Source organism: Cricetulus griseus, assembly GCF_003668045.3.
Source record: "Cricetulus griseus strain 17A/GY chromosome 1 unlocalized genomic scaffold, alternate assembly CriGri-PICRH-1.0 chr1_0, whole genome shotgun sequence".
NCBI classification, from domain to species: domain Eukaryota; kingdom Metazoa; phylum Chordata; class Mammalia; order Rodentia; family Cricetidae; genus Cricetulus; species Cricetulus griseus.
The window spans coordinates 56,815,280-56,840,456 of NW_023276806.1; the positions used below are offsets into that span (position 1 = coordinate 56,815,280).

Below are 25,177 nucleotides of genomic sequence, written 5' to 3' on the forward strand. Positions count from 1 at the left end.
AATTTGAGGAATTAGGGATGTCTAGAAAAGGAAATTGACTCAGATACCTCTGAATCTGGGCTTTTTTTTGTGGGGAATTTATATCTTAGATAAGGACAAAAAGGAAGGCAATACCAAGTTTGTCTTCCAAAATTCCTATCTAATGGAACCTGTAAATGCGACCTTGTTTGTTCAATGATCTGCGAATATGGAGTCATTCAGGAAGAGGGTAGCCTTTAATTAATCCTTATAGGGGGTGGTACAGAGAAACTGACAAGGAATGTACTCTATATGAAAAGGGCAAAAATGGAGTAATGCTAATATTTGCATCTAGACACTTAAAAAAAAGTATCCCCCAGAGCCTCCAGAAGGAACCAACCCTGCTACTGTTGGTGCCTGGAGTTTAAAAGTTGGGCCAGCAAACTATGAGAGAATGACTGTGGTGATTTATTGTGCTTCATTGGGGAGCCCCAGGAAATGGACAGAAGTTGTCATTAGCTTTGCATCTCACTCTAGTGGGCACAGAGTGGATTTTCAGAGGCTTTATGATGTGTGACTTAGGAACATACTTAGAACAGCAGATCACAAAAATCTGATGCTGACAAGATTTCTAAGAATGTAAAGCAGTAACACTGTTACATTTTTGTTTTAGAAAGCAGTATCGGTAGTCCTCCTATATACAAATGATGATTGGACTGAGAAAGGAATCAAGGAAATAACACCTTTTACAATAGCCTGAAATAATATAAACTATCTTGGGATTATGCTAACCAAGCAAATGAAAGACTGATATGATAAAAACTAACTTGGTATGCCAGATTTTGTTGGCTCCACAAGGAAGGCCTTACTTCCTATGAGGAGTGGATGCCAGTGGTAAGGGAGTAGGCCAGGAGAAAGGAAGGGAAGGGGAACGGGGTTAGTATGTGAAATGAAAAGCTTAAAAAAAAAAACTTCAAGTGAGATGGAAAGATCCCCCATGCTCATGATCAGCAAGATTAATATTATAAAAATAGCCATCCTATTGAAAGCATTTCACATATGGAATCACCAACAAAATTTCATACAGTTTTTCATATGGAAACAAAGATAGCCAAAAACAAAACAAAAAAAAAAACCTGAATAATTAAAAACTACAGGATTTCTGATTTCAATTTGCATTGCAAAGCTGGTAATAAACTAGCATGGTATTGGCACAAACAGACATGTTGAACCATTAAATCTAATTGAAGACCCAGACAAACCCACACACCTATGGACACTTGATTTTCCATAAGCCAGAAGCATACACTGGAAAAAGAAAGCCTCTTCAACAAATAGTGCTGGTCAACTGGACGTATACATGTAGATGAACCCAAATAGATCCATACTTAATAGCCCTGTATGAAACCTAACTCCACCTCTCATCATAAAATATAGATATTCTGAACCTGCTAGAAGAGAAAGTGAGGAATACCCTTCAACTCATTGACACAGGAGAAGAATTTCTGTACAGAACACCATTAGCACAGGTACTGCAATCAATAATTAAATGTGACCATGTGAAACAAGCTGTTTCATGGCAAAAGACACTGTCATTCAGACAATGAGGCAGCCTACGGAATGGGGAAAGTTTTGTTTTTTTTCTTCCAGCTCCACATCCAGTAGAGTGCTAATACCCAAAATACATAAAGAAATCAAGAAACTAGACAAAACAACCCAATTAGAAAATGGGGTACATAATTTTCAATAGAGGAAACACAAATCGCTGAGAAACACTTAAAATAAATGTTCGACATCCATAGCCATCAGGGAAATACAAATCAAAACTACTGAGATTTATGCTGGAGTGGCTAAAATCAAGTGACAGCTCATGTTAGCAAGGGTATGGGTGAGGGGAACACCCCTTCCTTCATTGCTGGTGGGAGTGCTAACTTGTACGGCCACTATGGAAATCTGTGGTGGTTCTTCAGGAAGATGGGAGTCAATCTACTTTAAGATTCAGCTATGCAACTCTTGGCCTATACCCCAAGGATGCTTTATCCTACCACAGAGACACTTGCTCTATTCATGACAGCCAGAAAATGGAAACAACCTAGATGGATCCTAACAGAAGAATGGATAAAGAAAATGTACATTTACACAGTGGAGTACTACTCAGCTATTAAAAAAAAAAAAAAAGAAAATTGCAGGCAAATTGATCGAACTAGAAAAAATCCTAAGTGAGGAAACCCAGACCCAGAGACACAAATATGGTATGTATTTGCTTATATGAAATATTAGCTACTAAGCTAATGATAACTAAACTACAATCTGTAGAACCTCAGAAGTTGGGATTTTAGTAAGAGACAAGCAAGTACAGATAAAGCTTGTTAGGAAAGGAAATTGAGTAGATATGGATGATGGTAGGGGGAGACTGGACCAGGAGGATCAAGTGAGGGAGATGGGAAAAGACAGGAATAAAAGAAAACACAGCTAAAATTAAGGGGTATTTCAGGGGTAGTATGGAAACCTAATATAGTAGAAGCATCCTAAAATTATGCCTGTATGAAGGCAATCTAAATGAAATTGCCAATGGGGGAGACAGTCCCAACTGGCCATTTCTTGTCACCAATTAAGCTTCCAGTGCTAGGATTGGGTTACATCTAATTAAGTTGATGGCCAAAGAACTTTCATGAACAATCCAGACTGTTGCCAAGACTATAGGTTTCTCTATACAAACTGATAGTCCCCATTGCTGAGCCAACACCCACAACTCATTAAAAATGGAAAAGTCAAGCTGGTGCCTACATAGAGCATTCATCCCTATGTTCTAGCATTTTGGTACTGGAAGGTACTCAACACACTACCAAAAGAGAAATGTAAACACCAAGCCATCCACAAACACTTTGTTCAATAATGGTGTCCTTCCTGCTAAAGCAATGGTTTCACAGAGTTTGTGGGAGTAACCAACCAATGTCTGCTTTGACATAAGGTCAACTCCATGAGATGGACCCCATAACCAACACTGTTTGACCAAGAACCAGAGACTAGATAGTCCAGGGACCTAGCATGAAACCAAATACTACTATTGTAAAAGAAAAAGAAAGTAGCAGTTAATGACTTCTGTAACTCCTAATTACTTGTAAATAAGTACATTGTTTAGCCATCATCAGAGACACTTACTCCTGCAGTAGATGGCAACAAATACAAAGATCCACAGCTGGGCATTATGCAGAGTAAAAGACCTTGGAACACTCAGCCCTAAATTGGATGTTTATCAAATCCCTCCTTTCACAGCTTAGAGAACCCAGTGCAAGAGGGAGTGGAAAGAATATGAGTCAGGGGGGATGAGGGACGGCAAAAAACAAGTCCCTCTAAATCAACATGATAAATGCATATATGAGCTCACAAGACTGAGGTAGGATGCACAGGGCCTGCACAGCTGCACCAGGTCCTCTGAGTAAATGCTATAACTTCCAGTTTAGTGTTTTTATGGGATTACTGGGTGTGCAAAGAGTGTGTCTCTAATTTTTGTGCCTTCTCTTTGGCTCTTTTTCCTTCTGTTTGTCATGTCCAACTCCAATGTGATAGTTACATTTTATTATTAACCCCTGCAGAAGCCTCTTTGTTTTCTAATGAGAGACAGAAAGGGAGTGGATCTTGATGAGGCCAGAGGTGGGGACAATCTGGGAGTAGAGGAAGGAGAAACCATAAGGTGAAAAAAAAATCTACTTTCAATAAAAGGGAAAAAATTCGAGGCCACCTTATAAGGTGTCCTTGAATATTTGAATGACAAGGCTGTAATGTCATAGTTTTAATATGTAAGATTCCTCAGAGGGACAAGATTTCATTGCTTAGCCTAAGGTGATGTCGCTATTTGGGGGGATGTGGAAACATTCCAAGGTGGGTCATTGCTAGAGGAAGTCAGTCACTGGTGACTGCTCCTTCCTGACCACTTCCTGTCTGCCTCCTGGGCCACTGTGATATAAACTGATCTATCTGCTCTAGCATCATCTGCTATGATGCACTAAAATTTCTGAAACTGAGCAAGAGAAATCTGTCCTCAAAAAACAAAACAAAGAAAACTGATTTTTAAACTAAGTATTTACATATAAGGTTCACTATTCAAATAGAATTTTAAATTTTCCAGTTCTAAATCTTCTTTGGTGAGTATTAATACATTGTACCCATGTAAATAAAGCTCTTGGGACCAATAATACAGCTGTAAAAGGAGTCTTGAGTCCAAAATGTTTCAAAATAACCTATATAAAGGTAAATTCTAAAATCATTTTTATTTTAAGCTGTAAGAAATCAGTGGGTGATGCCTCCAGAAGATCTTTTATTGTAAAGAGTTGTTGGGCTATCCTGGGTTTTTTATTTTTCCATATAAAGTTGAGTATTGTTCTTTCAATGTCTGTGAAAAACTTTGTTGGGATTTTGATGGGGATTGCGTTGAATCTATAGATTGCTTTTGGTAGGATTGCCATATTTACTATGTTAATTCTACCTATCCAAGAGCATGGGAGATCTTTCCATTTTCTGGTATCTTCTTTAATTTCTTTCTTTAAAGTCTCAAAGTTCTTATTGTACAGGTCTTTCACTCTTTTGGTTAGTGTTACCCCCAGATATTTTATTTGCTTGTGGATATTGTGAAAGGTGATGTTTCCATGATTTCTTTCTCATATGGTTTATCATCTGTATACAGTAGGGCTACAGATTTTTTTGAGTTAATTTTGTATCCTGCTACCTTCCTGAAGATGTTTATTACCTGTAGGAATTTCCTGGTAGAGTTTTTCGGGTCACTAATGTAGACTATCATGTCATCTGCAAATAGTGAAAGTTTTACTTCTTCCTTTCCAATTTGTATCCCTTTGATCCCCTTTTCTTGTCTTATTGCTCTAGCTAGAACTTCAAGTACAATATTGAAGAGGTATGAAGAGAGTGGACAGCCTTGTCTTGTTCCTGATTTTAGAGGAAACGCTTTGAGTTTCTCCCCATTTAGTTAGATATTGGCTATTGGTTTGGTGTATATTGCGTTTATCATGTTTAGATATGTTCCTGTTATTCCTGTTCTCTCCAAGATCTTTATCATGAAGGGATGTTGGATTTTGTCAAAGGCTTTTTCAGCATCTAGTGAGATGATCATGTGGTTTTTCTTTTTCAGTTTGTTTATATGGTGGATTACATTGATGGATTTTCGTATGTTGAACCATCCTTGCATCCCTGGGATGAAGCCTACTTGATCATGGTGGATGATTTTTCTGATATGTTCTTGGATTCGATTAGCCAATATTTTATTGAGTATTTTAGCATCAATGTTCATGAGGGATATCAGTCTGTAGTTCTCTTTCTTAGTCTTATCTTTGTGTGGCTTGGGTATCAAAGTGATTGTAGCCTCGTAGAAAGAGTTTGGCAATATCCCATCTGCTTCTATTGTGCGGAACAGTTTGAGGAGTACTGGTATCAGCTCTTGTTTGAATTTCTGGTAGAATTCTGCAGTGAAGCCATCTGGCCCTGGGCTTTTTTTGGTTGGGAGGCTTTTGATGACTGCTTCTATTTCATTAGGGGTTATGGGTCGATTTAAACTGTTTATCTGATCTTGGTTTAATTTTGGTAAGTGATATTTATCCAGAAAACTGTCCATTTCCATTAGATTTTCGAATTTTGTGGAGTACAGGTTTTCAAAGTATGACCTGAAGATTCTCTGGATTTCCTCAGTGTCTGTTGTTTTATCCCCCTTTTTGTTTCTGATTTTGTTAATTAGCATGCTCTCTCGCTTTCTTTTGGTTAGTTTAGCTAGAGGTTTGTCTATCTTGTTGATCTTCTCAAAGAACCAACTCTTTGTTTCATTGATTCTATGTAATGTTTTCCTAGTTTCTACTTTATTGATTTCAGTTGATTATTTCCTGGTGTCTACTTCTCCTTGGTGAGTTTGCTTCTTTTTGCTCTAATGCTTTCAGTTGTTCTGTCAATTCTCTAATGTGACTTTTCTCCAGTTTCTTCATGTGGGCACTTAGTGCTATGAACTTCCCTCTTTCTGGAGGCATCACCATCCCTGACTTCAATCTCTACTATAGAGCCATAGTTCTGAAAACAGCTTGGTATTGGCACAAAAATAGACAGATAGACCAATGGAATCGAATTGAAGACCCAGATATTAACCCACGCACCTACAAACACTTTATTTTTGACAAAGGTGGTAAATCTATACAATGGAAAAAAGATAGCATCTTCAACAAATGGTGCTGGCACAATTGGATTCGGACATGCAGAAGATTGCAGATTGATCCATACCTGTCACCATGCACAAAACATAAGTGCAAATGGATCAAAGATCTCTCCATGAATCCAGACACACTGAATCTTCTAGAAGAGAAAGTGGGAATTACCCTTGAACAAATTGGCACAGGAGACTGATTCCTGAACATCATGCCAGGAGCACAGACACTGAGGTCTGCAATTAATAAATGGGACCTCCTGAAACTGAGAAGCTTCTGCAAGGCAAAGGAAACAGTCAGTAGGACAAAACGACCACCCACAGAATGGGAAAAGATCTTCACCAACCCCACATCTGACAGAGGGCTGATTTCCAAAATATACAAGGAGCTCAAGAAGCTAGCCACCAAAACACCAAACAATGAAATTAAAAAGTGGGGTGCAAAACTAAACAGAGAATTTTCAACAGAGGAATCTGAAATGGCTGAAAGACACTTAAAGTGCTCAAAATCCTTTGCCATCAGAGAAATGCAACTCAAAACAACTCTGAGATACCACCTCACACCTGTGAGAATGGCTAAAATCAAAAATACCAATGACAACCTATGCTGGAGAGGATGTGGAGAAAAAGGAACACTCCTCCATTGCTGGTGGGAGTGTGAACTTGTAAGACCATTCTGGAAATCAGTATGGCGGTTGCTCAGAAAAATGGGAATCAGTCTACCTCAAGATCCAGCCATTCCTCTCTTGGGTATATACCCAAATAGTGCATGTACATACAACAAGGACATATGTTCAACCATGTTCATAGCAGCATTGTTTGTAATAGCCAGAACCTGGAAGCAACCTAGATGCCCCTCAACTGAAGAATGGATAGAGGAAATGTGGTACATTTATACAATGGAGTACTACTCAGCAGAAAAAAGCAATGGAATCTTGAAATTGCAGGCAAATGGATGGAACTAGATGAAACCATCCCGAGTGAGGTAATCCAGTCACAAAAAGACAAACATGGTATGTACTCATTCATATATGAATTTTAGACATAGAGTAAAGGATTACAGGCCTATAATCCTCTTCATCAAAGAAACTAGGAAACATGAAGGACTGTAAGGGATAAATAGACCCCAGGAATGGGAAGTGGCATGAGCTAATTGGGAGCATGAGGGTAGGGGAGAGGGTGCTGCCACAATAAGAGCACAAGAAGAGGAGTAGAGGAGAGGAAATGGAGGAGCAGAGATATTGAGTAGGGGGAAGAATAGAGGAAAGAGAGCAGGATGAGAGATACCATATCAGAGGGAGCCACTATAGGTCCGAGAAGAGATCTGGAACTAGGGAGATCTCCAGAGACCTACAAGGATGACACGATCTGACAATCCAGGCAATGGAAGAGAGGATAACCTAAAAGCCCTTTCTCTAAAATGAGATTGATGACTTCTTTTTATGCCATCCTAGAGCCCTCATCCAGTGGCTGATGGAAGCAGAGACAGACATCCACAGAAATACACTGAGCTGAAATCTGGAATCTAGTTGAAGAGAGGGAGGAATGAAGATCGAAGGGGTCTGTACCAGGTTGGAGAAACACACAGAAACAGTTGGCCTGAACAAGGGAAAGCATATCGACCCCAGACGCTATCCGGGAGGCTAGTAAAAGACTGATTCAGACCCCTGAACATGGATGCCAATAAGGAGGCCCCTGCACTCCAGGGAGCCTCTGGAAGTGGATTCGCATTTTTCCCTGGTGTAAGAAGGGACTTTGAGAGCCCATCCCACGTGAAGGGTTACACTCTGGCTCTGGACACATGGGGAAGGGCCTAGGCCCAGCACAGGAAGATTTGGTGGACTTTGCAGAGCCCCTGTTGAGGGCCCTAACCTGCCTGGGGAGTAGTGGGTGGATGGGGTGGGGGGTAGGTTGGAGGTGGGGGAGGAGGGATGTGGGTGAGAGGAGGGAGAGGGAGAAGGGACTTACATGTGAAACAAGCCTGTTCCCTAACTTGAATTAAATATATATATGAAATAAGTGGGAAAGCCTGATGTCTGAAAAACCATGAGGTCCGGTTGGAGTGGTTGACCAGATGGCATTTACTACTTACAGGTCCTAACGACGAGTGGCCTTGCGAGATGTGAAGACTCCAAGTGCAGAGGAGGAAATTGTGGAAGTCTTGTAGACCGTGGGATTTTCTTTTCCTTGGGGAAAATTTTTGGGTCGATTGTCATAGTTACTGCTTGTTAAAACTAGTAAAATACTCATTAAGGACTATGAGTTTCACAGTTCAGTGATCTTTTACACAGACCCAAATGATGTTTTAAAATCATAGTCTCCAGCAGCATGGAGGTACCCTTGTGAGTAAGGCAAATTCTTAGGTACATGAGTTGGATCCTTGTGTTTTAGCACAACTTCTTTTCTCCAGAGTTTTTTTTTTTTTTCCAGTTTCCTGGCCTGTCTATGAGAGACCATCACCACCAGTTCCCAGACCTTATCAACAAGGTGATTTCATGCAGTCAGGGTAGGGATAGGTCTTGATTTTGAAACACTGGCTGTGAGCCATCTTTAGGGGAAAAAAAATTAATAGAACCATTTTCTTGTCTGTGTATCTTTAACCAGTTAAGTGTTCAAAGTGGCTGCCTATTAGAGGCACCCTTGAAGAAACAGATAGACAAATGAACTCACTTCCATTTCTACTGAAATGAAGCTTGTTTCATGCATCCCCCAGCTTTCACCTGAAACATCTCCATGTTTCAGTCCTCAGCTGTCTTCATCCTCCTCCCTCACTGAAGCTAGCCCTTCACCTCTATTGAGTCCTTGCCTGTCCTCAATAGGATAGTGCCATTTAGCTCCTTTTAGTCATGTTTTAAATACTTCCCTTCTCTGTTATCAAGCCTAGAAATGATCTACACTAAACAAAAAGTTTTCCTCTTGGTTATATCATTCAGGTATCATTCTCAGGTTCCTTTGTCCCCTCTTGCTCTGCTCCCTAAACAAATCTCAAATTTCTCTTTGCCATACTTTCAAACATCAGCTGCATGCAAAGAAAGAGGGCTCTTGAAAATTTCTATTGCCAGCTCCTATGTTTCAGTTGAGATCTCATTACTAAGAGCTGCAGTTCAGTTTCTGATTCTAAAATGGACTTAAGCCATGTCTTTACATCTAGTTCCACTTTTTTTTTTTTTTTTTTTTGCTGTTTCCTGCTTACCTCACATCATCCATCCATGGCCCCCATATCTGCTATTACCATCCTATGTATAGTTTTTGGCCTAGTAAGAACTAATGGTCATTTTGTCTTTCATGTTTTCCTAAGTCATTTCATTATTTCTGCACTGTGCATGGTTACACAAAGTGAGCTTTGAAGGATATTAGCTTCCACGGGTAAGAATAGAATATCATGCTCTGTCATGATCTCAATATTGTGGGAGATATGTGCTAAACCCTTGGTACCATCGTCTTCAAGAGCCATGGCAAATAGCTCTATCTTTAGCTCTGCATGCAAACCAGCAGCCACCTGTAAGACATCAAATAGTGGTTTTAAAACTAATTCGGACAATATATCTAAATTCTCTCAACTTCAGTTTTCTTATCTATGAATATGGCACTAATAAATATAAGCATTATGTATGAGGGCTGAGTGAAGTCCTGAGTAAATGTGTGTCATTGCCAGGAACATGCCCAGGTCAAGACCCCAACACCTCTGACCCATTGGAATGGCAAAGCCTTTTGCTGACCCTAGGTCAGTGTGTGAATGTTGACAGTAAGTGTAGAAGGCATCTACAGCAGCTTCCTCTTCTAGGATGTTTACTGTGGAGATCTCAAAACCAAGATTAGCTAAACCTACCTCCTTATTCAGCCATGTATAATAAATAAACCTGCCTCTTCATTCAGATGTATAAATAAATATGCTTTGTTTCCAGGCTGTGTCTCCACCACCGTAGGGCCCACCTGATCCCAGCTTTTCCACATGTATGTCTGTGTGTTTATCTTTCCTTTATTCTCTTGTCACCCCCGTGGCCACATTTTCTTAATCCAGCTGTGTGGGTCAGGGAACATATGTCCGAATTATATATAATAGTGTAGAATTCCAGGAAATAAATGGACTCAAGACAAACTTCTGAAGGGCATCTGAAGGGAGTTTGTATCTGAAACATCTGAAAAGGCCACATGTTAGAAGTTTGGTGTCAGCCTGTTGTACTAGCAAGAGCTGATATGGGCTTAGTTCAAGGAAATGAGGTCATTGAGGGTGTACCCTTGACCCCTCCTCTTTTTCTCTGCTTCCCGAAGCCATGAAGAAAGCAGCTTTGCTCTCCCATGTGTCCCTGCCCTGATATTCCACAGACCCCCAGACACAGGGCCAGGTGATCACAAAGTGACACCTCTGAAGCTGTGAGCCAGAACAAATCTTGTTTCCTTTTACACTGACTGACCCAAAGGCACAAACCAGGCGATGTTTGGGGATCAGGGGTGTGCTAAATGACAGGATGTTGGAAGTGAAGGGAAACTACTGCAATACCCCCAATTTTTCCCTTCTGATTTATTCTTCTATCTCCACTGGCCCCTCTTCCTCCTGCTTCCTAAACAGATGCCAAATTCCTCTTTCTCGTAATCTCAAACATCAGCTATGTATAGAGAACCCTTGAGGTTTTTCTGTCTCTGACTCTGACTGTGATCTCATCACTGAAATTCACAATTCAATTTCTGACACCTCCCCACCCCCAACCATAAGTCATGTCCTTACATCCATCTTATTTCTTGAATGTTGGTCATTAGTTTCTGTCTTCTGGCTGATAAACGTAAATTTCATCCAAGAAAAATATGAATGCAATAGAAGAAACCTGATGACTCTCCTGCCAGTTGGTCTCTAGGGTTCTAATATAGGATGTGTGGGGTGACAGGGCCAGTAGAGGGAGACAGAATAAGTGTAGATGCCAAGCTGTGTGGGTCTAAAAGCAAGGAAGGGGTTTGTACCAACAAAGAAGAAACCTGATATATAGGGAAGAGTTGCAGCAAGGCATTGGGCTGCTCACCTTGTTCTTGGAAGGCACACTAACCAGGAGAGGGAGAGATGTTTATGTTTCTAAACTGCCTCTCCAGGAGGTGGGTTAAAAAGCAGACTTGGGAACAGTTATCTGGAAAAAAATAAATCACACACTACCACATGGAAAGCAATTAGATACAAATGGAAGTTTAAAATATAGTTTTATAAATAATAGAATTGAAAAATATTTCCATTTTTTTCCAAGGGTGTGTGTGTGCTCATGCTGGAGCAGATCCAGAGACCATTTCTGAGAGTCCCAGGCTTGGTCCTCCAAGCCCAACAATCAGAAGGACTGGGTCGTGATGAAATTCCACAGGAGATCTGGAGTAGTGCCACAGTGCAGTTTACCCAGGCTTGGAGCACATTCATTTAGTGCTGGCAACTAACCAAGCTGAACAGTGGTTAGATTTACATAGACAGAAGACTATAGATTATGTTTTTTGTCAGAGCCAAAAACCTACTGTCAAAAAGGGGAAAGAAATACCCTTATAGTACAGTGAGCTTCAAAGAATACACACTGAGTTTTTACTGATTCTAAAGGTTGACCCAGCCATCACTTAGCTGTTAGAAAGATCTGTCCTTTAGATTAAAATGAGATTTACTAACTTCTCATAACAGCTTTGATATTTTTCTTTTTTCTGTTGTGAAGAATCTGACCTCTTTTTAATATATGTTTATTTTGGGGATACAAGTGCACAGACTTGTATGTGGACTCACATGTTTGCCATGAGAGTTGTACGTAGAAGTTAGAGGACAACTTTCAGGAGTTGGTTCACCACATGGATTCTGGAGATCAAACTCAGGTTGTGAGGATTGGCGGCAAGTACCTTAACTTGCCGAGCCATCGCACTGGCCCCAGGATTCTGAAATCTTGACATCATACATGATGAGTAATTTCAGAGAAATAAATAGGCATGGAGTCATAGATGCAATGTCAAGGTTGGCACATCTTCGTTTGTAGCTTCAGCCTGTGTCCTACTGTTTTGCTATAGATTGTGAGATATACAAACTAAGCCTGGGCTAAGAACATATGGTCTACGTGCCTCCTTTACTCAAGGCAGTGATAACCAACCTTGCCTGGTGCAAGGCAGTTATCACAAGAAGCTGATGGGCTCCGTGTACACTGTTGATCCCTCTGTGTAAGTAACAAGTGTGGCTGCTTTTGTGTCTTCCCTTTGCTTGCCCTGGGACCACATGCCCTTGCTGCCTGTTATCCTGAGCCCATACACACTCTGTGCCTAGTGATTCATAAGCCCACTACAGTTCCTACTTCATTCCGGTCAGACTTGTCTAAGTTCCTGCTATATGCCTGACCCTGTTAGGTGTCGGGATGTCATGTTTAACATCCTTTCTGTGCTCTGGTTCTACGGTGTGCACAACAGGAGTCAGCATTTGCTGAGAGATGGAAGGGCTGGGGAAGCAGCTGTATGGTGTGCTTACAAGTGTGGTTCAGTGATAACCTGAGATAAATGTGTGTTTGTCTCAAATTTCTAAATTTATACCATTAATTGTAAATAGGAATAAAAATTAATATTCACTTTTTAAACACCCCATTTTTGAGAATGTAGCAAAGTCAGATGGATTTAGGTTTGATTTTAGACTTTCATTTCTCTTACAGTGTTTATCACTAATTGAAACATGGAAGAGTCCATATTCACAGGATGTGGTATGATATTTGGACATGTGCACACAGCTAGTGATCCTCATCCTGGGTAATTAGCATATCCATCACCCCAAGCATTCATCTTTCTTGTTGAGAAGAAAGTCGCACAAAACAATACTTTTTTTCATGTAACCAAATGCCAGTTTTCATGTAACTATGCCAGTTCCTTGGCATAGTCCCAGATTTCTTGTTTTACAGTTTGACACTTTTAAGTTTGTGTTTGAGAGCTTTGGAGAAATAAAACAGCTGATGACTCTAATAAAATAATGTGATTTCCTATTATTTTGTTAGATGATATTCTCTGGGAAGCATGAGAGAGCAAGCCAGATTATATAAAGTAGAAAGAACAGGATGGTTGTTTTCATGGAGGCCGTGCCACTTTTCAGAATTCAGATTTTTGGTTTATTTGTTTTAATAAACTATATATAAATTTATAGACTATATATAAATTTTCTCCTGCATGTATGTCTGTGTACTGCATCCATGAAGAGTCTATAGAGATCAGGGGAGACTGTTGGATCCCCTGGAACTAGAACTACAGGTGGTTGTGAGCTGCCAGGTTAAGTACTGAGAACAGCATGCACTCCTAACCACCCAGCCAATTCCCCACTGGCCAAGAATTCAATTTCTAAAACGGTCATTTGCACATGACTGTACATAATTGTGCTCCTGGAATGAGTGAGGGGAGTTTCCCACGTGTTTCCAGCTGAAGCTAAACTCTTTTTATTCAGCATTTTTGTTGTGGTTCTTATATGGAATAATGACTTGGAGTCACAGAGTGGACCAATCTAGGGAATCTCTTCCTTATGAAACTAGAAAAAGTCTATTTAAACGGAGTATCAGAATGATATAAAAGGCAACTGCAATGGAAACATACATATTCACATGTGTGCACGCAACATACACACACACACACACACACACACACACACACACACACACACACACACACACACACACACACACACACACACACACACACACACACACACACACACTTGATAACATATAGACTTACAGGCCCAGGTTTGTATGTTACTTTCAGTCCAGTGCTGGGTGAGGGCTGCTTCACTCTAAACCTACCAGGAAGAAAAATGCAAGAAGATACATGAAAATAAGCAGTGAAGAAACCCGGGTGCTATAAAATCAGGAAGGTGTTAAATTAGAAGCCAAGGAGTGCATACCATCTACAAACAACCAAATACTTTAATATTCCATTGAGAGAAGAATGGGATCCCCCCATTTCACAGCAGCTCTCATCTGCGTGAAGCAGACTCCAACCTGTACTTTCACCCTTTGTTACAAGTTGCCGATGGGCCCAGGTCCGTGTTTGGCTGGTGTGTGCCTTGCAGCATAGCTGTCAGTATTGATGTGAATGCTGGCAGCCAGGTCATGCAACCACAGAATTACAGCGCTTTGGGGAGATAAAGCATGGAGCCAGGCTGCCTCTGATTTGATGTGGGTTTGCATGCTTAGGGAGAAGACGGACCAAAGGAAATCAGAAAATGATGAAGGACTTGAGAAGTTCTTTGCTCATACGTGTTGCTTGCTGATCTCTTTGCCTACCTGTGATCTGTGGGTTCTGCCTGGGGATGAAAGGCCCGGAGTCTCTGCAAAGGAAAACCTACCTCCACAGTGACTCTCAACCACTCCTGCCATTTGCTTTGCTATCCAGTCGTCATAATTGAATTGAACAAGCAGTGGAGTGAAATCTCTAAAACCAGAACTCTGCTGGAGACACAGGATCTACACAGATAGGTTTTACTAGTTTAGAGTTAACTCTGTTTTCTCCCACCCACACTTCATTGGTATCAACATGGGAAGAAAAAAGTAAGTATTATTGGTACCATGTTGTTTCTTGGGGAGCCAATAGCCCTGATGTTGGGGTTTGCCTCAACTAAAGGGTGACAATAATCTTTCGAACTGGATGCTTCTGCCATTTTACTATATTTTATCTCCATCCCTGATTCATAAACATTTTCAAAGGGTTTATGGTTATATAAGAATAACTCTGCAACTGAAATATTTATTCCATTTTGATGGAAACCTTTCCACTATACACATTGTTCTTCAGCTCAATTCAGAACAGAACTGAAGACTCTTTGTAATTCAGAGTGGCCTTGGAGTAGATTTATGGAATAATGACCCAACAGAAATGACTAAACTCCCATGTGGCTCTGGTGACCACAATAAAGTGAGGTCCCTTGATATGGTAGAGACAGCAATGACCTGGTTGGTGTCCAGAAAGTCTGAGTTCTATCCTCATTCTAGCCTACAAGACCTTGAAACAGATTATTATATAAGGTCTCAGAAGACTCAAAAATTCCTTTGATTTGAACCTAGAAAAATGCCAGGTATATTTTCAGACCCATGTACAAACTGAATTATGAGTGAAAATACTTGTTAGTAATTATGTTAGATCTCCATAGCTAAAATTACAATAATGCTTAAGTCATTTCTTTTTGCCTCAGTTAGGCTTAAGTACTGTGACAACTTGGCATACCTGGGAATAGGAAACTTCAGTTGAAGAATTGTGTCCATCAGATTGGCCTGTAGGCAAATCTATGGGGGTATTTTCTCAATCAATGCTTGATGCAGGAAGGCCCAGCCCACAGTGGGTGTTGCCACCCTGGGCAGATGGTTCTGAGTTGTATAAGAAGGGAAGCCAGTAAGCAGTATTCTCCCATGGTCTCTGCTTTTTTTCCTACCTCCAGGTTCTTTACTTGAGTTCCTGCCTTCATGACTGAGTACTGTAAGCTGAAATAAACCCTTTCTTCTTTAAGTTGCTTTGGTCGTGGTGTTTATGGCAGCAATACAGAGAAAATAAGGACATACAGTTTTACGTTCTGAGTATTAATTATTGAAGTGCTTGTACAAATTATTTGGTTTTTGCCGGGTCAGATCTAGAGTGGAGTGAGTGGCTTCTGTCATGAGTAATGAGTTACAGAAGGCAGGAAAGCAGCTATCACATCACTGGAGCCTGGTCAATACTGATTTGTTGAAGAATGAATGAAAGGATAAAGGAATGAACCATGTGATTATTCAGGATTCAAGATGTCACTACAATTTGGCAAATGGTCATTAATATAGGAGAGACAATCTTTAAGGAACAGGTAGGCACTTGGTGCCTTTGCCTCACCTGCAGAAGTTCACACCAACATTCTTGAGCTTCACAGTGGTGGCATAGGTTTGTCCTTCTTTAAGTACTCCAAACTTCACTGATGGTGGAAGAAGGTGGAATCCGAAAGGGGCTGCATTTGTGTTATGAATAACAGCTGATGCAATGGAAGATGTATTCACTTTCCCCCCAACACAATCTTCCACCTTTGTACAGCAGAAAAATGGATAAAGTAAACAGGGGAGTTTTGATTTAAGAAACCATTGCTGACATTAAGAAGAATGACTACTTGGACTGGGTAAGACTTAAAAGTTTTATGGTCTCATTCAGTCCTTACAACATCCTTATGTTCAGTTGGAGCCTCCAGCTCACCCCTGCAGAGTCTGGAAACCCCATTTCTGTCTCTCTCCCTCTCTCTAAACCCTACCCACTCAGAGAGTCTCTAAAGAAAGGAAAGGCATCAAAAAACTCAGTCCCACATTCCTGGTGGCTACTGCCGCTTCCTCCCCTGAAGTTGTCAACCACTCAAGTCCCCATCTAAGCACCTAGTTTGTGGCAGACAAGTCATCATCTCCTTGCCACTCATAAAATCTCCATTTTTAGTTTATTGTTCTCAATAAACCTGTTGCTATACTTTTTCAATTCGGCTTAATCTAGCTTCCTGCGTCAGCAGAGAAACTTATGGGAGTGGGGGATGAGAAAACATAGTACTTATAAAAAATATTTTAGGTTTTGCCTTAAAGAAAAGAAAGTACACTTTCAGATTTGAGAGGTCATTTGCTCAGATGTTCAAGTAGCAAAGACTCTCCCCGAGGTTTGCCTGATTCTTAGGTCCATTCTCTTTCTTCTGGGGCAGTGGTGATCAAGGTTGGTTAGCTTCCTGAAGAATCTTCAGGAAGACTCAAGGTTACAGCTCCTGTTCCTGGAGTTTCAGACTCTCTGTGTCTGGACTGGGGAGGGATTTGCATTTAAAATGTTCTCTGCTGTTGCTAAGGCAGCTGATCAGGAATCCACACGGGAGACTCTACCCTCTGCCCATCACTGACATCACCAGGGGATTAAACTGCAGACTCCCCTGTCACATCTCAGACTTGCAGAGTCAGAATCTGCATATCTAACAAACTCCAGTGTAAGCCATATGCACATTCAAGCTTCCAAGAGTGATTATCAGTTCCATATGTACCACACTCTAATGTGACAGCCAGTGTCCATCATGGAAGTAAAGAAAGGATCATTACTTCTTGACTTGTGAACATAAGGAAGCATTCCCATAAGATCTGGTGGGAATGCTTTATTTAAAGGTGCTGAGGAAGAGAGATGAGAGAAACCTGTACTGGCTGAAGGACAGGGTTGGTAGGGTAGGCCAGAAGAGCAAATTTTAGCAAATACATTGTTATGGTCCATTTTCAATATAAGGAACTCTTAGAGTTCATCAGAGTCACAGAGAACAAGAGGTGCTGGGTCTTGTTTCCTCCATAGCTGGTGGCCTATGTCTGTGGGTCTCAGAACTTTGAGAGCAGGAAAGCTACAGGTTTGTGATGTGACTGAGCCCAAGATCAGAAAAGGAAGCAGTCTCAAGTCTCAAATTATTCATTAGGTAAGGCTTTGTATCCTAAGCCAATGAGGTAAGGAATTTGGGAAGAGGTCATGTCCTTATCCATAGGGGAATAGAACAAGAATTTCTCATGATAGAGTGGGGTAGGGCAGCATGACCGCAAGGAAGGACAACAACCTTAACAACTACTGTCGTATCAAATCACGCCAGCCATTTTTGCCTTTTCTCTATGCTGACATCCCATTATGCAGAATTATATATTAAAAATTTGTTTCTATTAAACTCTTGAATTTATTATTTTATTTCCAACAACATGAGGCCATACTTTGTGCCAGCTCAAGTTCTTTGGACTTTATCCTAAGTATTGTTAAGTGAAAGGTTTTGAGGTTTAGGGGCACAGTCTTTAGGGTAAGAGATTGTTAGAAGTATTGTTAACACCATAGACAGAAAAGCAAGGGCTCAGAGAAGAGTTTAGGCCACACTAATAGAGTGCCTAGGTTGACAGGAAAGATTGCTGTGAGATTACAGCTGTCCTTACCCAATCTTATTGGTCAGCCACAACCCAAAGGGAAATGTCTACAGACACAGCCTATCTCCCAAAATAATCTGTCTTCTCTGAAGCAGACAATTCTAGCAGAGACCACAACAGAGACCACAGATCCACACATAGCCCCCACAGCAGAGACTGAAGATTCACACCTAGTCCCCACAGCTTCCTCAAGCCCCTTCCACTCCCCTGTAATGGGGACAGCTAGCTTTTACCCCCATTGCAGACTCCCTTCATCACCTGAGTAGGGAGGCTTCCCCTCAGTGTCCTGTGTTAATAAACACAGTCCCATCTCTTGAAGTCAGATGCTGGTCACTTTCTGCCTTTTGCCTCTTTATGCTACCTCAGCTAACACATGTGACAGAGTTGGGGATCCCTTCTTACAGGTTTCAGAGGAAGTGGTTGGAGAAGGAGATTGGAACATTTCCTTTACTTTTGGCCCAGGGCTGCTAGGTCCTAGGAGTGACCAGGCAGTGTTGAGCCAAAGAAAGCCAGGTGACTGATATATAGCCCTGGTGGCTGTCTTTAACTGAGAGCCCAGAGGGCAGGGAGGGCAAGCTTCTAGGCAAACAAATGACTTTACTTCTGCAAATACAAACAACTGTAGTTTCAGGAATTATCACCATTTAACCAGAATGGAGAAACTTTTAAAATGGCATAGTGAAAGATTCAGGCTTTAATGCTGATTGGCAATATCTCTTTAAGAGGCAGACCCCGCCCCCTGACAACAGTCACAGCAGGCACAGGAAAACAGTGCTAAGTCATCACCCTTCACCCGCCCACGCATTACAGCCTGCTGAGGACTCTGGGCATGCTTGGAACCTCAGTGTGCATGCACAGTCTTCCCTTTAAAAGTTCCAACTTCCCTGCTGCTTGCTCTTTTTTACTCTTTGCTCTCTACTCTCTCTCTGCTCACTCCTGCTCTGCTCTGCTCTTCTCTCACCTCTCTCTGCCTCTCTGTGGCGACCAGCCATGGCGGTCAGCCATTACCCCCGTTCCTCTTCTCTCTTTAGTCTCTTACTCTGCCGGGCCCCTATAATAAACTGCTTAATATGCCCCATCCGCCTCTCTTTTCCTCTTTTTCTCTTTTTCTTCAAAAACATAACACATAGCCCTGGCTAACACGGAGATGGGAGGGCAGTGATCCCTTTAGATCCCAATAGAGAGCACCCGGATGATTTTCCCCAAAGTGACCTTCCTAGGGACCTTCCAGCTGGCTAATGAAACCCAGAAGCAGTGTGAGCCAGTGGCAGCAAAGTAGTGCCTTTTTCATGCTCCTGGGGAGAAGGGTGGGGCACAGGACTGACATGAACCTCAGTGATGTCAATTGCACAGAATGCCCTGGGAGACTTGCCCAAGCATCTCTTTTACCTTGGCAAGAGGTTGACACTTGGGCTTGGAACTCATCAAATAATGAGGTAATCTCACTTTCTCTTTTCTTGCTTGTCCAGTAACATCCTGCAGCAATGACTGAGTTGGAATTTTGATTGGCATAAAAAAGTCTGGTTCTGTTAGAGAAAAAGTATAAATTAGGGCACATCAAAGATATGTGTAGCATTGTCAGAGTGTAGATGAGCACAGACCAGCCTAGAAACTGCTCTAGTCACTTTTTTTAAATTAACTTTTAGTTTTTTCAAAAAATATTTGCTTTATTATTTATATGCACATGTATGTGTGCATATTTGCGTGTGTGTGTGTGTGTGTGTGTGTGTGTGTGTGTGTGTGTGTGTGTGTGTGTGTGTAGGTGCATGTGCTCCAGAGGTCAGAAAAGGGCATTGAATCTCCTGGATCTGAAGTTACAGATGGCATGAACTGCCTGATGTGGGTGCTGGAACCGAAATATACTCCTCTGTATGAACAAATGCTCTTGATGGCTGAGCCATTTCTCCATCTCCGTCTGTCTCACCAAGCTTTAGAGAGGTTATTTAAAGAAATAAAAGCTTCCATCAGTTCCCATTTTCCATTTGTACATTTTGCTAGGCAGTTCTACATACATTACCTATCTTTGTTCCTTACAACTTCTCTATGAGATGGCGGGCAGGGGCAGATGCTGTTAGCACCATTAAAAAAATAGAATTCTAAGTTTTCATGTACCTTCTCTATGATGAACTCATCTTACACTTTGCTATTCAGGATCCTTTCCATTAAATTATCAAGAGTAGTCAGTGAAACATCAACTCCTAGTTCTAAGGGCGGGGTGGCGGTGGGGTGGGGAGTGTACCACCTTAAGAAATGTAGATTCTGTTTTGATTCCTATAGCTCAAAAACATGGCATAGTCATTATAAATGTATTAAGCCAGAGGTTTAAATCTTTAGACTGGTATCTTTTTTTTTTTTTTCTCTCTCTCAGTCATTAGAAGGAGGGTGAAGAAATGAATAATCCCCAAAGTTACAAGCTGTTTATATTTGCTCCAAATATTCAGGAGGTTGAACCAAAATTGTACTTAAGTCATACTACTTAAAAATCTTCTGTTGGGGAGGGGATGCTGGAGAGATGGCTCAGTGGTTTAGAGCACTTGCTACTTTTCCAGAGGACCCAGGTTCACATCCCAGAATCCACACCAGGAAGCTCACAACCAACCACCTATTATTCCAGCTCCAAGGATTCTGACACCCTCTTTAGCCTCTGCAGACACCTGCATGCAAGTAGCAGACACACACACACACACACACACACACACACACACACACACACCACACTGGAGGTGGGATTCGAGTCACAAAGCCAGGAAAAATGGAACACTGAGCATGCATGATTTACAGGTGAGCACCACACTGAAAATGAATTCTACACAGAGCATCTCATCTTGCCCTTGAAAATCTATCTAAGTGGAGGGCAGTGAGAGCACCAAAAGCAGCCATAGGAAGCTGAGGAGGGGTTGTCAGGACCAGGATGGGAGTATAGGGTTCTGAGGGCTGTGAGGGGAGCTGAGGGAGCCTAAGGAGGCTGAGGAGCCTGAAGGTAGCCCTTCAGCTGTTATTCTCAGTGTGCTAGCTACAACCCCCTTCCCTATTAGTTTTATCCCAAATACACGTGGGTCCATGGCATTTAGTCTGTGCCATCAGGATGGCACATGTCCCAAGTAGAGCCATACAAACTGTTCCTGGATAATTCTACCAAAGCTGATGGGGATAATACCATTTTGCCTATTGAATTATGTATGGATCTGGAAGAGCTGGAACTTGGGCCTCTAGTTTCAGGATGCCTGCCACATGGAAGTAAACTGTCCTTTGTAGGTGAGAACAGAGCCAAATGAAGACAGGAAGTCGATGGGACAAGAGGAAGACAGTAAGAATGTGAGGACAAACAAGCCAGCAAACATGCATTCAAGAAAAGCCTAGGAGCCAGAGGTAGTCACCTGTGGGGCTGACCCTGACCCCTCTTCTCTAGTTTGCTTTGTAACTGAAGCAAATTACTTCTCCCATTTTTAATTGAATTTGTTTTCTCATTTAAAAATTGAAAAGCCCGAGTGAATACAGCAGAAGTATACTCCCCGACCCCCTCTGCCTCTTTACAGATGAGGAAAAATAGAAATTCAAAAGATAAACTAACTTGTCTAAGAAGCTGTTAATGAGTGGCAGGGCTGGAATGTGAAGCCCGGTAAGTCAGATTCTATGGAGCCCCACACCTATCTGGGCACCACTATCACAGGGTAGCTTCTGGAAAAAAGAGATTCCCAGGTCAAAGGCCAGACAGTCCCTGTTGTCAATCAGAGCAAATAGAATGTCAAAAGGTGGAGCTTAGCAGTTAGCATTCTGATGTCTGTGGGCCACCGTTCTAGTTAGGAACAAGCCTAAGCTATAGGATGAGCTTTCATAATTAATAATCAGTCTCTATGCCATTATTTGAGACTGATTTATTTATATTCATTTTTTATTTTTTATATTTATATTTATATTTATTTATTTATATAAACATAAAGAAAAGTATGTTTACATATGGTCCCAATGTGGAGCCCTAATATCCATATAGGTAAGCCCAGCATACAGAGGTGTGGCTCTTTAAAGAGGCCCTGCTGTGCAGCAGAGCACTGGAGCATCTGGCATGTTCTGTAAAAAACTGCCTGACACATCATGAACACAACAGCTTCCTAGAGCTAGGTTAGTAAACTCCACAGCATGAGGCTAGGCTCTCAAGAAACTGAGGGGGTGGAGCCAGCGGCCAGAGTCATGCAGCAGCTGGTATGACCATTTAAGGTTTGTCTCATGGTCAGAAAATGCTGCAGACACCCAGAAAGCCTGGCCAGACCAAGGAAATCTCTGAACAAATAGAGTATGCTTAAAAATATATTTGGATGCTAAAGAAAAGAAAATGGGTATAGATAGTCATAGAAAAAATAGTTTAAAAATAATAAGTAAAGTCTTTAAAGAGAATAAAGTAATATAAAAAAATAAGCCACAGAAGATGGTGCTTTGTTGATTGAATTTTTAAAATGCTAATGTAGAAAAAATAATAGCTGCTGAGAGACATTGGGTTATGGAAACTGCCGAATTAAACGTGAGTTCCAACGTCATGTTAACTAGGATTTCTTATTTGCTATCTCTGTCTTAAGTATCAACCATAACCATTATTTATGTATTTTATAAAGACTTATTGAGGATGCCAGTGGCATGCGTCCTCTCTTTCCAGGATCACATGGAGACTCTCCTCTTTACTACATTTCCCAGAATCCTCCTCGACTCCTAGCCCCACCTATATTGCTTCCCTATTGGCCAACAGTGCTTTATTTATCAACCAATAAGACAAACATATACACAGAAGGACTTCCCACATCATATATAGTATGCTATATCTATATATCATACTAATCCTAGTTGCCCCTCTTCCCTCTTCCTGCTCCTCCTACCCTCCCCTTATCTCACCCCCCATCTGCTTCTCACAGGCCTTCCATGGGAGTCAATGAATCTTATCCTATCACCACCCAACCTATATATATTAAGAATGTCTTCACTTCAAAATGGAAGACAGAAAATATATTACATTGGGGGAGAGGTTTTGCTTTTGTTTCCCCAGGAAACAAAGTTATGGTTCTCTTCAAAATTAATGAAGATCAGATTTGACCAGGGGAGACCTCCTGAAAATCTTGGCTACAGACATAAAAAAGAAGCCAAGAAAGACTACAGGACAGGTGACATATGCTTATCCATTCACATGGGAACAACTCTGAGACTAGATGAGATATGATAAATCTTGTTGGCTACTGAGTTTTTATGACATTATTACATGCCTTTCTTTCATATGGCATGGATAGACATTTGGCAGTACAGTCCAAATCGACTTACAAAGTTGACAGATAACTTTTACCTGATCAAACGCAGAACAACAACAATAATAAAACATCTTTAGCTGACTTGTGCACACTACACATTCCATAATAGTACTAATGCAGATATATGTTATTTTTAAACGTTTGTGTGTTTTCAGAAAGAAAAAAAGGACCAAACACTAATGAAAACAAGTTGTCCATGTGATGCAACCTCCCAAAATGCCTCTGTTGCAGTTTCCTCAAAATTCTACATCCAGTACAACTTCAAAGCTGCTAGCTGAGATGGCCCAGCCTCACAGCCTACCCCAGCCAGAACTTCAGATATGCTCTCCACTTTACCATCGCACATAGACTAAACAAAAAGAATAATACAGTCAGTATGAGAGAGGCAAGAGCCATGTGGTAGAATGTAGCTTAATATGGGTTAATTTAAGTTATAAGAGCTAGTGGGACAAGTCTAAGCTAAGTTCAAGCTTTCCTAATTAATAATAACTTTCTGTATCATTATTTGGGAGCTGGAAGCCCCAGAAAAATCTGCTTACATTTGTAGGTTCTTTTTCTTTGGATTGTCTTGCTATGTTATTGAGGCTAGCCTAAATTTATAATGATACTGTCCCAGCTTCTCAAGTAAGTATAATTGCTCCTTTTTAAAATTTGTGTGTATGAATATTTTGCCTGCATGTATGTCTATGTACTATGCATATCTGGTGGCCACGGTAGCCAGAAGAAGGTGCTGTATACCCAGGAACAGGAGTTACAGATGGTTGGAAGCCCTGTGTGGTTGCTTGGAATAGAATCCAAGTACTCTAGAAAAGCAGCCAGTGTCACTGCCCCCAACCCAGAGTAGTCTCTTAAAAATATGAATTTGGTGGTGCCAGGAGCAGGGTCAAGCAGTGGAGCACTTGCTACACATGAAGACCGAACTTGGATTTTCAGCATCCATTTTTGGGCATGGCAGCATGTGTCTGAAATCTCAGTGCTGGAGACATGAGAGAGGAGAATCCTGCATTCTGAAGAGATACAGCATTTACTTTGAATCTGTGAGATAAAGTAAATGATGGTCATACCTTCAGTAGGAGGTCTGGTGACATTTTCAACTTGGTTTTGACTAGCAGATTCCTTGGTATATTTTAAGTTTTCAATTTGGTTTTGGCTAGTAGACTTCTTGGTAGATTTTTTAAGCTTTATAATACACTTTTGGTTAGCAGACTCCTTTGGAGATTTGGTTATAGTTTCAGTTTTACTTTGAGTGTCAGACTCCTGGGTATATTGTACTAAATTTTCAGGTGTGTTTTGGCTAGGAGACCTCTTGATAGATTTGGTTACATTTTCAGCATCACTTTGGCTAGCAGGCTTCTTCATATTCTCAGCAACCTCCTGCTTTGGAAGGGGAGGTGTATTTTTGGCTTCTTGTTCTACATCCGCAGTCAGTGTAGAATCTAAAAATCCCCAAACAAACAATGTAAGTCATGTTATGGCCAACAATACAGAGATAACTAATGCTTGTATAAACAATACTGAACAGTGAATGTCTCATGGAACAAGGTGCTTCCCCTTCCTCCTGAAAAAGACTACATATGAGACCGTCACTGAGAGATTCCTCATAATATGATTGGTGTTTGCCACTAAGAGACAAGGCAGTTCCTGCAGAGCAAATACTCCCTAGGAACTGGCTGTATCTTGTGGGCATTATGGCCAGATACAGCTGTCACCAGCCTGAGGCCAGGTGATCAGCCTCTGCATTTATGTTTAAGAAACAGGAACAATATGAAACAAATTTAAGTAAATATATGTATGATTCAGCTTATAAATATGTAACGGCTGGATGAGCAGTTAGCTGGAGTTGC

At 41.1% G+C, this 25,177-nt stretch overlaps 1 protein-coding gene across 1 annotated transcript in view; it reads right to left on the reverse strand.

The window, feature by feature from the left end:
* Positions 1–8,251: 8,251 nt before the first annotated feature.
* Spag17 (sperm associated antigen 17) overlaps positions 8,252–25,177 on the reverse strand; it is a 213,136-nt gene continuing 196,210 nt past the window's right edge. The window contains exons 43-48 of the mRNA XM_035451312.1: positions 24,398–24,769; positions 19,435–19,571; positions 15,983–16,167; positions 13,862–13,922; positions 9,509–9,653; positions 8,252–8,391 (exon numbers count right to left, since the gene is read on the reverse strand). Coding sequence (XP_035307203.1) covers positions 8,252–8,391; positions 9,509–9,653; positions 13,862–13,922; positions 15,983–16,167; positions 19,435–19,571; positions 24,398–24,769 — 1,040 coding nt within the window. The remainder of the gene's footprint in view (positions 8,392–9,508; positions 9,654–13,861; positions 13,923–15,982; positions 16,168–19,434; positions 19,572–24,397; positions 24,770–25,177) is intronic.